At 36.9% G+C, this 12719-nt stretch overlaps 1 protein-coding gene across 3 annotated transcripts; it reads right to left on the bottom strand.

The window, feature by feature from the left end:
* On the bottom strand, positions 6870–12065 carry LOC109849494 (microtubule-associated protein RP/EB family member 1C-like). 3 transcript variants are annotated; one of them, XM_020419339.1, is made up of 7 exons: positions 11879–12065; positions 11645–11800; positions 10517–10623; positions 9261–9477; positions 9045–9158; positions 7283–7575; positions 6870–7221 (listed from the first exon to the last, which is right to left on the bottom strand). In XM_020419339.1, the coding sequence occupies exons 1-6, from the start codon at positions 11987–11989 to the stop codon at positions 7294–7296; spliced, it is 987 nt and encodes a 328-aa protein (XP_020274928.1). In that variant the 5' UTR covers positions 11990–12065; the 3' UTR covers positions 6870–7221; positions 7283–7293. The 3 variants fall into 3 exon arrangements, with proteins under 3 accessions (XP_020274928.1, XP_020274927.1, XP_020274926.1); XM_020419338.1 differs by having other exon boundaries at positions 6870–7209; XM_020419337.1 differs by having other exon boundaries at positions 6870–7575.

Raw genomic sequence — 12719 nt, 5'->3', positions numbered from 1 at the left:
GAAAATTTAAATTTTACAAAAAAAACCAAAGTTTCAGTAATTACAAAAACAACCTTAAATTTTTAGAGTTGTAACAATTAAAATCTTAACATCAACACATGAAATATGGAAATACAAGCAACCAACTTGCAATTTAAAATTTTTAGGAAATAGTGTCAAAAAATTACAAACGCAACCTCAAAAGTTTAAAATCACAAAAAAAGCTGATGTGTTATGGGGAAGCAGCGTAGAGTATCTCTCTCTACTTTGCAACATAAGTCCAAGGGGTTGCTAGATCTTGTCCACACTGATGTGTGGGGGCCCTCACCGAAGGCATCCATTGGGGGTGCGATGTATTATGTTACCTTCATTAATGATTTCTCCAGGAAGCTTTTGGTCTATTTCTTAAGGCAGAATTCTGAGGTTTTTTAGAAGTTCAAGGAGTGGAAAACATTGGTGAAAATCAGAAGGGGCTGAAATTGAAAGTCTTGAGGTCAAATAATGGGGGTGAGTATACCTCCAAGAAATTCAAAGAGTACCTGACTAATGAAGGCATCCAACATCAGTTAAGTGTGCCATGATAACCAGAACAAAATAGAGTAGCTGAACGCATGAATCAGACACTAATGAAAAGAGCCCGCAGTCTCTTGCTACAAGCAGACATGTCCGAAGGTTTTTGGGCGGAAGCGGTAAATCATGCATGTTATTTGATTAACAGGTCACCATCTCCAACCATTGATCTTCAGATCCCAGAGGAGATATGGCGAGGAGAATCGGTGGACTACTCGACTTTACACATATTTGGTTGTCCAGCGTATAGTCTCGTAGACAGTCAGAAGAGGAACAAGTCGGAGTCCAAGTTGAGATACTGCATCTTCATATGATTCACTTCTAGAGTCAAAAGGTACCGGTTATGGGATCCTGAGACTCACGGTGCCTTTACCAGTAGAGATGTGGTCATGGTGAAGACGCTATCATGCGGGCAGATTCGAAGACAGAAGACAAGGTGCAAGGTGGAGCTCCAGATGCTTCTACAGATTCTCGGGTACAGGAGGTGGAGTTTTTGGAAAGCCCTGTAAGCCCTAGTGGGACTACCAATGAGACTCCAACCGGCAATGGAGACAGAACTACTACACAGGAGGAGGAGCCAATAGCGTTGAGACGCTCGAGCCGTACAGTGGTGCCACCTACTAGATATGGTTGGGAAGACGTTGGAGACCTATGTAGCTACAGAGAGGCCGTTGAAGCAGATGATCGTGACAGGTGGATTACATCCATGGAGCACGAGATTGAGTCTTTGGAGAAGAATCAGACGTGGGTTCTGGTTAATCTTCCGAGAGGCTCAAAGGAGATTGGTTGCAAGTGGGTCTTTCGGAAGAAAGATGGTGAGCAATTCAAGGCAAGGTTGGTTGACAAGGGATACGCTCAGAAGGAAGGAGTGGACTGCAATGAGATTTTTTTCTTCCATAATCAAACATACGTCCATTAGTTTTTTGTTAGCTATTGTTGCACAGTATAATTTGGAGTTAGAGCAGATGGACGTTAAAACAACATTTCTACAAGGAGAATTGGAGGAGCAAATTTACATGAAGCAGCCTGAGGGATATCTTCGCGAAGGTGAAGAGGATAAGGTTTGTCTTCTTTAGAGGTCTCTGTACAGGCTCAAACCATCTCCGAGGTAGTGGTACAAGCGCTTTGACTCATTCATAATCAAGGTCGGCTTCAATCGATGTGAGTATGATGATTGTGTCTATTACAAGCAGACTGGGTATCCAACATATTTGTTGTTATATGTGGATGATATGCTGATAGCTACAAAGGAAAGGGCACAAATCGAGGAAGTCAAGTAGTTGCTGAAGATGGAGTTCGACATGAAGGATATGGGAGCAGCCAGGAAGATCTTAGGTATGGAGATCTCACGAGACAGGGTTTTTGGTAAACTTTGGTTGTCCCAAGAGAATTATATTCTCAAGGTGTTGAAAAGGTTTAACATGGATGAAGCACGATCGGTTTCTACTCCTTTAGCCGGCCACTTCAAATTATCCTCAGAGCAGTATCCACAAACAGTTGAGCAGGAAAAATGTCTCAGATACCATATGCGAGTGTGGTGGGATCGCTGATGTATGCTATGGTTTGCACTAGGCCTGACTTAGCCTATGCAGTAAGTTCAGTAAACCGATTCATGTCAAATCCATGAAATTAGCATTTGGGAGGCGGTGAAGTGGATTATGCATTATCTACGATGGACTGCAAAGGTGGGCCTATTGTTTCAGTTTTTGGAGGATAAGGGGCCCAAGAAACTACAGGGATATGTCGATGCAGATTACGCAGGCGATCTTGATCAGTGGAGGTCAACGACGGGGTATGTATTCACAGTTTCTAACTGTACTATTAGTTGGAAGGCTGAGTTACAAGAAATTGTGGTTCTTTTGACGATTGAGGCAGAGTACATAGCTACAGTTGAGGCATCAAAGGAAACTCTGTGGTTGCGGGGTTTGGTTAGGATGTTTGACATCATGCATGATTCAGTACCTATTCATTATGACAGCAGAGCGAGATTCGAGAGTGGATTGATAAGGAAAAAGTGATCAAATTGGTGAAGATCAGAACAAAGAAGAATCCGGTGGATATGATGACAAAGGTCATTCCAGTGGAGAAGTTCAAAGCATCTCTGGACCACGTTCTTCAAAAGTAACTTTGGAGAAATACTGGGAGGGAGTTGTATAAAGTAGAGGTTGATTTTGGAAATTCTTCATGAAGGATTGATTCAACGTGATGTGAGTCAAGGTGGAGATTGTTGAGTTCATGATGACTCAAATCACTTGAGAAGCAAGATTGGGTTTGGACTCTAATTAGGATCCTAAGTAGGATTGGATTAAAGAAATTAATTAAAATGGGAAATCTAGTTAGGATTCAAGTTAGAATTCTAATAGGATTGAGCAAAATCAATCTCTATATATATTGTATCAATCCATGGGTTTAAAGACAAGAAAAGAGAGAGATCTATATTCCACCATTGTTAGGGGTGTGTAGTTTTAACCTCTTCTAATCTCTTCTCAAAAGAAATAAGATATTCCTCCTCCTCGTGGACGTACACAAATCATCTTGATCGTGTGGAACCACATTAAATCTTGTCGTTTGTTGTTTGTCATGATTGCTTGGTAGATTTGGGGTTTCTTGGTTGTTTAAGTTTTATCTTCCGCGGCTTGCATACTTCAACACTAGATCCCATTTCAGTCCTCCATTACTCAATCTTCCATAAATGTTACCAAAGAGAGGCATAATGAGAATCAAATTTTAGAATGCATCACAATGTAATCTCATTGTCATTATAAAAAAAAGTCCAAACTTTGTAAATGGTATTGATTTAACAAAGTACACGACCAAAGATAAGTGTCATAAAACATCATCATCATCAAGTGCTATAGAAAAAAATTAACAAACCATTTATTGATATTAATTACCAAGCATCAAAACGATATGAATCCCAAATCACGGCTGATAATAAGAGCATACTAGTCCTAAATCCCTAACACTTAAGCTAGTGTTAAATCCACCTAAATTTTATATCTACTAGTTTAAGGGCATGTTTGGATTTCATTGCCTAAGATGGTCCAGCCAAATTAGTAAACTGTCTATGAGTACTCCAATGTCTAAGTTTCAACTCTCCTGAAGCACCTACAGAAATTTTAATTCCTGAAACACTGGAGTCCGTGCATTGACGGGTGCCCCTTAGCCATGCCCAAAGGTTTGATACCCATGGTTAGGTGGGGTTTGATCCCCATGGTTTGGTTTTTGCTAAATTACACCCAAAATTTACATATTCAGTCTTTCTACCCTTCCACTTTAACAATGTCGGTTTCTAAACTAGGCAATGATAAAAAAATTGATTATTTGCAAAATTACCCTTCCATTCTCTCACATTGATTTTTTCTACCCCTTGCACTTAACATGTTTATTTTCTACATAGGAAAATATTGCAATGTCAAAAATATTGATTATTTTCAAACCCTTTTATTATCATTAGGTCTGAACTTAACATCTATTTTATTTTATGGGGTTTTTAGATATGAGTCCCTTAAATCACTTTTATTTTGATATTAGTCCCCCAAAATCTTCATATTTTGACATTAGTCCCCCATATTGTACAAGTATGTTGATATCAATCCTTCTATTACTATTTCCGTTCAAAATCATTAACCATGGTTAGGTTAAGACTAACCACGCCTAGAAACTTGATATTTACAAAATTACCCCGTAATTCTCTCACATTGAATTTTTTTCTACCCCTCCCACTCAACATAAAATTTTTGACAGTGCCCAGTTTAGAAACCAGCGTTGTTCACTTTGGAAGGGCGGAAAAACTCAATATGCAAATTTTGGGCATAAATTTTGGGGTTACATTTGCAAATATGAAAGATTGGAGGGATATAGATGCAAAAACTACATAATAATTAACAAACTAGAAGATATGATTATTTAGTATGACAACTCCAATCTGACTTGTTTAAGGAAATAAATATGTAAATAAGACTAGCCATAAAAAAGGAAAACATAAGATGGAACTAGTTCATCTTTCCATTCATGGCAAATCATTTATATGAAATAAAAAGATTTGTTGCAATTTATATTATAGTCTCATTTGTAAATGGTATATAAAATTATAATGGAGATAAGAATATATGAAAGCCCAGTGTTTGAATACTTTGATGACTAAAAGTATCATTATATCGGCAAAAGAAATTTTAGACTGAGCGAAGTGAAAGATTTGGTCAAAAAACATCAACTATTTAATAAACAAAAAATATTTGGTTGCACGCTCGCCAATAGTCTTAAGGGGTCTCTTTTCATGATGTTATTGTGATGATTTGAAATGGGTTTTGGGGGAAAAATTACAGCTCCCTCCAAAATTTTCCAACGGCGTCGACATCGGTGGTGAAACTTTCCCGGTGTTCGTTTATGAGGCGAAGAAAACTACGATGTTGAAGAAAGTGATGACAAATTGCATCTCCATTTCGAAGAAAAAGACGGGAACTTCAGCGACCCCAGTGTAATTGTTTTCTTTTGTTTTACTTGTACTTGAATCTGAGTGCTATATATTTTTGTTATTTTACATATTGTTGTAATTTTTTTTAAATCAATGACTTGAGATTAAAGTAGAGTACGTAAATTTATATATTATTGTTATTTTACTATAATAAGTTTGTGGTTAAGCTTATGAGTTGGTGGTGAAGGAATGTTACGTGTTGGTTTTAAAGTTTACAAGTTAGTTGTTAAGGTTACAAGTTAGTTGTGAATATTACGAGTTGATTGTGAAGGTTACGCGTTAGTTGTAAAGGTTATACGTTGGTTATGAAGGTTACGAGTTGGTTGTAAAGGTTACGAGTTGGTTGTGAACCTCGGTAAGGAATTGATTGTGAAGGTTACGAATTGGTTGTGAACCTCGGTAAGGAATTGATTGTGAAGGTTACGAGTTGGTTATGAAGATTACACGTTGGTTGTGAAGGTCATGAGTTTGTTGTGAAAGATAACGAGGTAGTTGTGAAGGTTACGCGTTTGTTGTGAAGGTTACGAGTTGTTGTGAAGGTTACGAATTGGTTGTGATAGTTACGAGTTGATTGTGAAGATTAGTTAACAACAATCACAATCAACTCATTGTCGAGGTTCACAACCAGCTCGTAACATTCACAAACAACTCGTAACCATCACAACAAACCCATAACCTTCACAACCAATGTATAACCTTCACAACCAACTCGTATCCTTCATAACCAACGCGTAACTTTCACAACCAACTCGTAACCTTTCTTCACAACTAACTCATAAGCTTAACAACAAACTCATTACGGTAAAATAACAAAAATATATAAATTTGCATACTCTATTTTAATCTCAAGTCATCGATTTTAAAAAAATCACAACAATATGTAAAATAATAAAAAAAATATAGTATTCAGATTCAAGTACAAGTTAAAAAAGGAAAAAATTACACTGGGAGTCACCACCGGAGTTCCCGTCTTTTTTTCGCCTCATGAACAAACGCTGAAAAAGTTTTACCACCGATGTCGACGTCGTTAAAAATTTTGAAGGGAACTAGAATTTTCCCCCCTAAAACCCATTTCAAATCATCACATATTGTGTGTGTGAGAAAGAAAGGGTATTAGAGTCTTCACATATTTTAAACTCTTGGGCTTTGTGTTTTAGGGCTCAGGGAATTATGGTTTTGCTTATGGGGGTTTTGAGAGCGTTGAAAAAATCTTGGGGAGGAGGGGCATAATATTTGTAAGGAAATTGGGGGCTAGAAGCAATTTTCCCTAGTCTTAATCCAAAAACACAAGGAGGTTCCTTTTTTTTTTTCAAATAAATGTTATTGCATGTTGCTTAAAACTAACACATTTGTTAACCCATCAGCTACTGTTTTTGTGGTTAGATGCTAGAAACTGAGTTCTGTACACTCATGGAGATGAAATAATTATATGTTAATGTTCCCTTGTATACTAACAATAGCGAATAATGCCATATAACTTGCATTAGACAATATGACAGTGTGAACAAAAATTAAAAAGTCTAATCCAAAGTAATTATTAACTTAGGTTAGACAAATCCAAAGTCATAGAAGAATAAGTTAGTTAGATAAACCAGTTGTTTGAATTTGAAGAAATAGTCATCCTCGGTGGTAATTCTCTCAACATTAACTAGGTCCACAATAACGGTACCAGAAATTATAGTTTAGAAATCAAACTAATAATGGAGAATATTTTTCTGTTAACCGTTCTTTACGTAACAGCTGAGGTAATATTCGAAGTTGACGTTAAAACAAGATCTTGTCAAAGCAACATCTGATAAACTGCAAGAAAAAATAAAACATAACAGCATAATACAAGACAAAATGAACAAGACAAACACCAGCTTTCTTCTTTTTTTTTAGCATAAGAATTTTCAACGTTGACAGCAAACTAGCACAATACAAAGATGTGTAAACGTCAACTCACACAAAGCTACAGTTGTTAGAAACGTAGCACTTGCACCCTCCTCAGAGCATGGAGGGTCAATACTCTGGGAAATTTAACAGCAAATGCTTTTAAAAAATGACACCAATACATCACCAAGATGCACGCATCAAGCCTAAAAATGTAAGATACATAGAATCCAAGATTATATGAGAAAAGAATTCTCACCCATGAAAGCAGGCCTTGAGGCTGTAGAATGATACGGAATATCATCAAAACCCTGAAATCAATACTAAAAATCTTGCAATCAGAACTGCATAATATTAATACCAACTTTGTATTTTTAATCATACCAGTAAAAGTTTCAGAAATTCACAAGAGGACTATCATCCACCAAATTTGAGATATCAGAAAGCTTTTGCCTCGGTGTGGACTTTGAACTTGCAATCGTGTCCAAGTCAAAGTTACTAATGTCTTTCCTCTTTTGTGTTGTTTCTTGCTTGGGTTTCTCTTCTACTGCCTCAGCAATGGGACTCAGAATAGAAGGCTGCTGGTTCTGTTGTTGGGATATCATGGCTTGTGCTTCTGCGATTACTGAAGGGTTGTCTTCAGCAGCGTAGAGTATTCTCTGGATTGCACCTACGACCTGTGAAAGATACAAATTGTTCACATAAATGATGAGCGAGATGGTTTGGTCTTATAAGCTAATTGCATCAGACTGGGACACAGTAGGACCCCAAGGCGAGGTACAATAATGATTGATCAGATTGTAGGTCACTCAACAACAACAGCAGGAGCCAAGGAGGGATGCAAAAGGATATGAATGTTCACAGATATATTTGTAACAGACGGATATTGATATTACATATTTTTATCCAGATGGATATGGATACATATACGGACGTTGTTTTAAAATTTTAAAAGATAAGGATACAGATACGGATATAGTTTGCAGTATCCAGATTCCTATGAGGACATCCAGATGCCTATGACCAGTTTGCTTAAACTATGTTGATTTTAAATTAGGGCACCCGAAACTGATTTTATGCCCCAAATACCTAACATGCAGTCTTGCAGAACTAACTGGGGATCTATGATTTGAGAAATTTCATGTTATTTAGCTAACTCTTCTTTCATATTGGCAATTTAGCATATAAACTTTGATACATCAATTTCTCTCATGCCCAATATGTTTCTGGATCTATTTCCCTCTTACATGATATGTGTCTACATTCATTTGCAGATGTGGATGTGTTTTTCTCACCAAAACTTATCTATATTTTTATCCGTGCACGAAAACATATCTATATTTTTATCAGTGTACGTGGTTAGAACTTAGAAAGCAGATAGGGGGATGGTAAATGACATATCAGGCACAGAGCCATGGATGGTTCCAGAGACATGAGTGTTCAGATTTGTGAAGGGCGTGGATTCCTGAGTTGGATCAAGTGAGACAGGTGGATTTTGCTAATTTCATTGGTGTCAGGACATTTTCTTCTCTATTCTTTGTATCTATTTTCTCTCTCCTTCCAGGAGAATCTACAAGGTTACGAAATAGAGGGTTGTTGATAGTTTGTAGGTATTTGTAGCCAAGGTCATGGTATGGTACTCGGGTATGCAGTGGCCTCATGTGCTTAAGCTTGGAGTAGTGGCATACTGGCAGGCCCCTGTGCTCAGTGACTTTACATGTCAGGGTATATAGAAATTTTGATGGATTAAAAGTAGAGCAATTTGTTAATAGTTCACTTTACTTGGAGGAGATTTGGTTGATAGGGTGCTCTAAACCTCATGAGGTTTGGAGTGTTCCACATACCAAATGAGGAGGATCATAGTTTACTTCGTCATTTGTGACGTAAGGAGGAATAATACACCAAATTGAGTATGATTTATAATAACTACATAATGAAGGAAACTACGCCTTGTTTTTAAATTAGGAGTCCTGTTGAAATTAAACAAATTTCCTGACTTTCTTTCAAAGTGTGGTATTCTTTGCTTTAAGCAGGCCTTAACATAGAGTTTCTTCTCATCTCAAAGTAGACTTCCCAGATCTATGAAAGAAAGGTGCTCCAAAGAGTAAACATAACAAACAAGGTTTAAGTCCAACTTAGTACTCACAGGTAGCTGTTCTAACTCAGGTTTCTGGCACAACACTTCAATGTCTCGCAGTTTAGCAAAGTAGAAGTCCCTTTCTTTCTCAAGGCTATCCACAAAAAGCTTCAGTTCAGTTATCTGCATTCAGTAAATTAATTACTTAGATCCTTCAAATCAGGGCTAATGAAAAAATACTATAGATCATCTACCATTGGGGTTAACTAAACGAACTTTATCTACCTGTTCATCGTAAGCTTGCCCTTCTAATGTAGAAGAGGACTTTGTGGTCCTATGAACTGAGGCATTGGTAGCATTTCCCTCAATTTTTCGGGCAGTGTGAGAGGATTGCGCTTTTGCACCAGCAGATGAAGACCTTGATGAAACTTGAGAAGAAACTGGTTTTTTATGAACCTCCTTTCCTCCTTTACAAGATTCTCTTCTTTCCAAGGCATTGTAGCTGGAAAAAATATCAATGCAAGATAAAATATGGGTTCTGTAAGTACTTGCTAAATTGGAAGGAGAAAACAATGTTACAGAAGATGCTAGGCAGACCAGGCGTTTGAGCTAGCGCCTAGACACCTAGGCGTTTGGCTATTTTTTAAATTATTAAATTATAATAATTAATAAAAATATGTATTAAATTCATATAAATTTGTAAAAAAATAGATAGAAATCTTCGATCCTCAATAAACCATGCATAATTAAATACTAAATAGCCAAAATAACAACTAACAAGGTGATAGAAAGCGCTAGTAGGCCTAGCCGCTGGACCCAACGCCTAGAGCCTGGGAGGTTTTCTATTTTTATTTTTAGTTACAATATTTGATAGTAAATGTCAATGTTATAGAAAGCTTAGGTGTCGAACTGGTGTCTAGACGGATTTCCTTCTTTTTTTAAGTGGTGGTCACGGGGATTTTGCTGAAGGTAAGAGGAGGTAGTGGAGATGTTCATATTTTGAGGTTAAAGGAATTTTAAGGAGGTTGGAGAACATGGAGGGTGCAACAGAGAAAATCACGATCAATATGCCTAAGAGTGTAATCTACGTAAGCAGACAGTGCTCCCTTAAACACTGCCAAAACCTAGGCGGGCAGCCTAGGTACCGCCCAGGCGCTAGGCACTAGTTAGGAACCTAGGTACCGCCTAGGCCTAGGCAGACTATGCGGAGGCTTTTTAAAACAATGGGAAGCGTTCAAAGAAACTGGAATAAGAACTTTGAACAAAGATAAGAAGGGAATGAAATGTGAAATTCCAAAAATAGTATTAAGTCGAGATAGTCTACGAAAGAAGAAGATGCATTTCATAGTACAAAAAAAACATAATCTTAGATGAAACTCATTTATCAGATTCTGACCAAACAACAAAGTTTCCATCTTATTTTCAAATTATGGGTAGAGAGCTTCTGGTTTTCAAATTCCGAGGTACAAGTACATGATAGAATATCAGCATTTATTGACAAACAGAGAATAAGATGTCCTTAAAGTAATTGTACAGCTTACCTGCCCAAAACACCACCATTGACTGAATCACAGTACCTCTTCATCCATTGCATGAATTCTAAATTATCAAGGGGTCTTCCTTTGATCAGCTTGTTCACCTCAATATGCTATCAAAAATAAAAGACACCAAACAAAAAGAATTAAAGTAGGCAAATAGAAATATCCAACGATATTTCAGACTATGTTGCAGGCATGCATGTGCAGGCAGTGGCACACACACATGCACATATATTTAATAAAATAAATAAAGTAGAAAATCAGGATATAAAACTGAAATTGGAGGTGGCTTTTAGTTTGTGGATCTTAGAGTTTAAATGTAGTCATAAGTTATGCAGAAGCACATTAACACAAATAATAATTATGTCATCAATACAAGGTCTGAGAAGACAATTTTAAAGACTAAATACAATAATGAACTTATTAATATAATATAATTGGATTATTCAATTCGATATTTAACAATTCATTGAAGAACTAGAAAGTGAATTTCTGCACATAAAAAGAATTTATTATTATATTATTTCCAATTTCCGTAATTGTATAAATATCCTTCTCCTTGTTGTTATCATCTACAAGCCTAAGGTTATCTCCGATACATATCTGCAAGTAGAGTAGTTAGCCTACTATTTGTAGCTTCTCATGTGTAAATAAATGAATCAGTAGCAAATCCTGTGTGGCTAAGAAATATCCGCTACCAATTATTAAATGTTATCACACAAATTAAAGATGGATTAATAATCAGTACAGAAATGATATGACATAAGAATTACTTTTAGGTTCAGTTGAACCCTCAAATCCATAAGGTTCATCACCCATATGAAACTACCACTTAATCCATAACCATAACCACGTTATGCAATTTGACGCCAAAACATTACCATAAATCCATAGATCAATGGCAATTAGAAGCTGCAGGCACCCCAAAAAAAAATCCTAAATTTCCAAACTCATTAAACGAAATGAAATAACCACAGGATCCAATTTTCCGAATCCAACACAATCACGAACCTAAGTTATCCGCTCCCGCAATCGACAAAACCCTAGATCCAAAAACAGTCCACCAAAACATAGCGAAATCAACGAAATGACGATTCGAGATCAGGGAAAAGGAGAAGAAAAAGCCAAAACCTTTTTAATCTTGAGCTTGTTGAAAACATCCTGAAGAACCTTGTAGTTCTGGATCATCTCGTACTCGTTCTTCGCATCGAAATTCACCTTGTGCATCGGCACCATCCCCGTGTGAACCGCGTCCATGAGCTGGCAGTGGACCGCACCCGACGCAGCCTGAAATCACAATCAATTCCACGAAGAAATTATCAAATCGTTCAGAATCCGAATCATTTCGAGAGAAATTTTTGGTACCTCTTCGACTTTGGAGAGATTGAGATGGAGAGTGGAGTTGATCCAGGCGAGGATCTCGTTCCGGCCGACGAAGTAGGCTCCGTCCATCATTCCGATGTTCGTCGCCGCCATTGGAGATCTCAGAGAGAGAGAGAGAGAGCAGCGGTTAGGGTTAGGGTTTCGAGTGAGTGATGGAGTGATGTTGGAGGAGAGCGGGATTAATTGATATTTGGGTAGAATTCAAAATTTGGGGTTGGGGATCTTTGCGTAAAGGTCCAAAACCAATTACATATTGGAGATTTAAAATTAGTTATAGAAACTGTAATGGCGTTGTAAATTCTTTTATTTGTCTATTTTTGGACAATAATGTGTCGTTCGTTAATTGGTTTTAATTTGTTTAAAGATAGAGATTGATCAAAGACTTTTTTTTTCATTGTTGTACGATATATATGTATATTTTTCGTAAGTGTAGATTTCAAGACGAACTTAATGGATGGGAGTCATGGGAGCTATAAAGATGGAATTTTCAGTTTTTATCTCTAGAAATTAGATTAACAATCAAGCATAATCATCTTTTATGACTAACTGATTGATTATTTTTTTCATCAAATCAGAAATTTTAGAGAGTCAAGATTCACTCTAATTACACTAGTAATCTACTTTAATTATGTAGGTGTCGTTTGGCAATGATTAAGAAAGAAGGGTTAGAAGATAAAGGGGTAACTTGGTTATCCCATCATGATAGAGTTCAGATAATCAAATTCGGTTTGGATTACATAGTTAGAATGAAGGGAATAACTATTTTGCATTGGTCAAAATAAACAAGGGTTAAAGAGGCTATTCCCTTTGCTTTTTAGAAAAT

This window comes from Asparagus officinalis, chromosome 7 (assembly GCF_001876935.1).
Source record: "Asparagus officinalis chromosome 7, Aspof.V1, whole genome shotgun sequence".
NCBI lineage: Eukaryota > Viridiplantae > Streptophyta > Magnoliopsida > Asparagales > Asparagaceae > Asparagus > Asparagus officinalis.
This window is presented reverse-complemented; position numbering and strand designations above follow the sequence as displayed.

Coding starts and splice junctions, on each gene's coding strand:
- LOC109849494 (XM_020419337.1), bottom strand. CDS start 11,989: ATGGCGGCGACGAACATCGGAATGATGGACGGAGCCTACTTCGTCGGC. Junction 11,801..11,878: donor ATCTCTCCAAAGTCGAAGAG/GTACCAAAAATT, acceptor TTGTGATTTCAG/GCTGCGTCGGGTGCGGTCCA. Junction 10,624..11,644: donor ACAAGCTCAAGATTAAAAAG/GTTTTGGCTTTT, acceptor TATTTTTGATAG/CATATTGAGGTGAACAAGCT.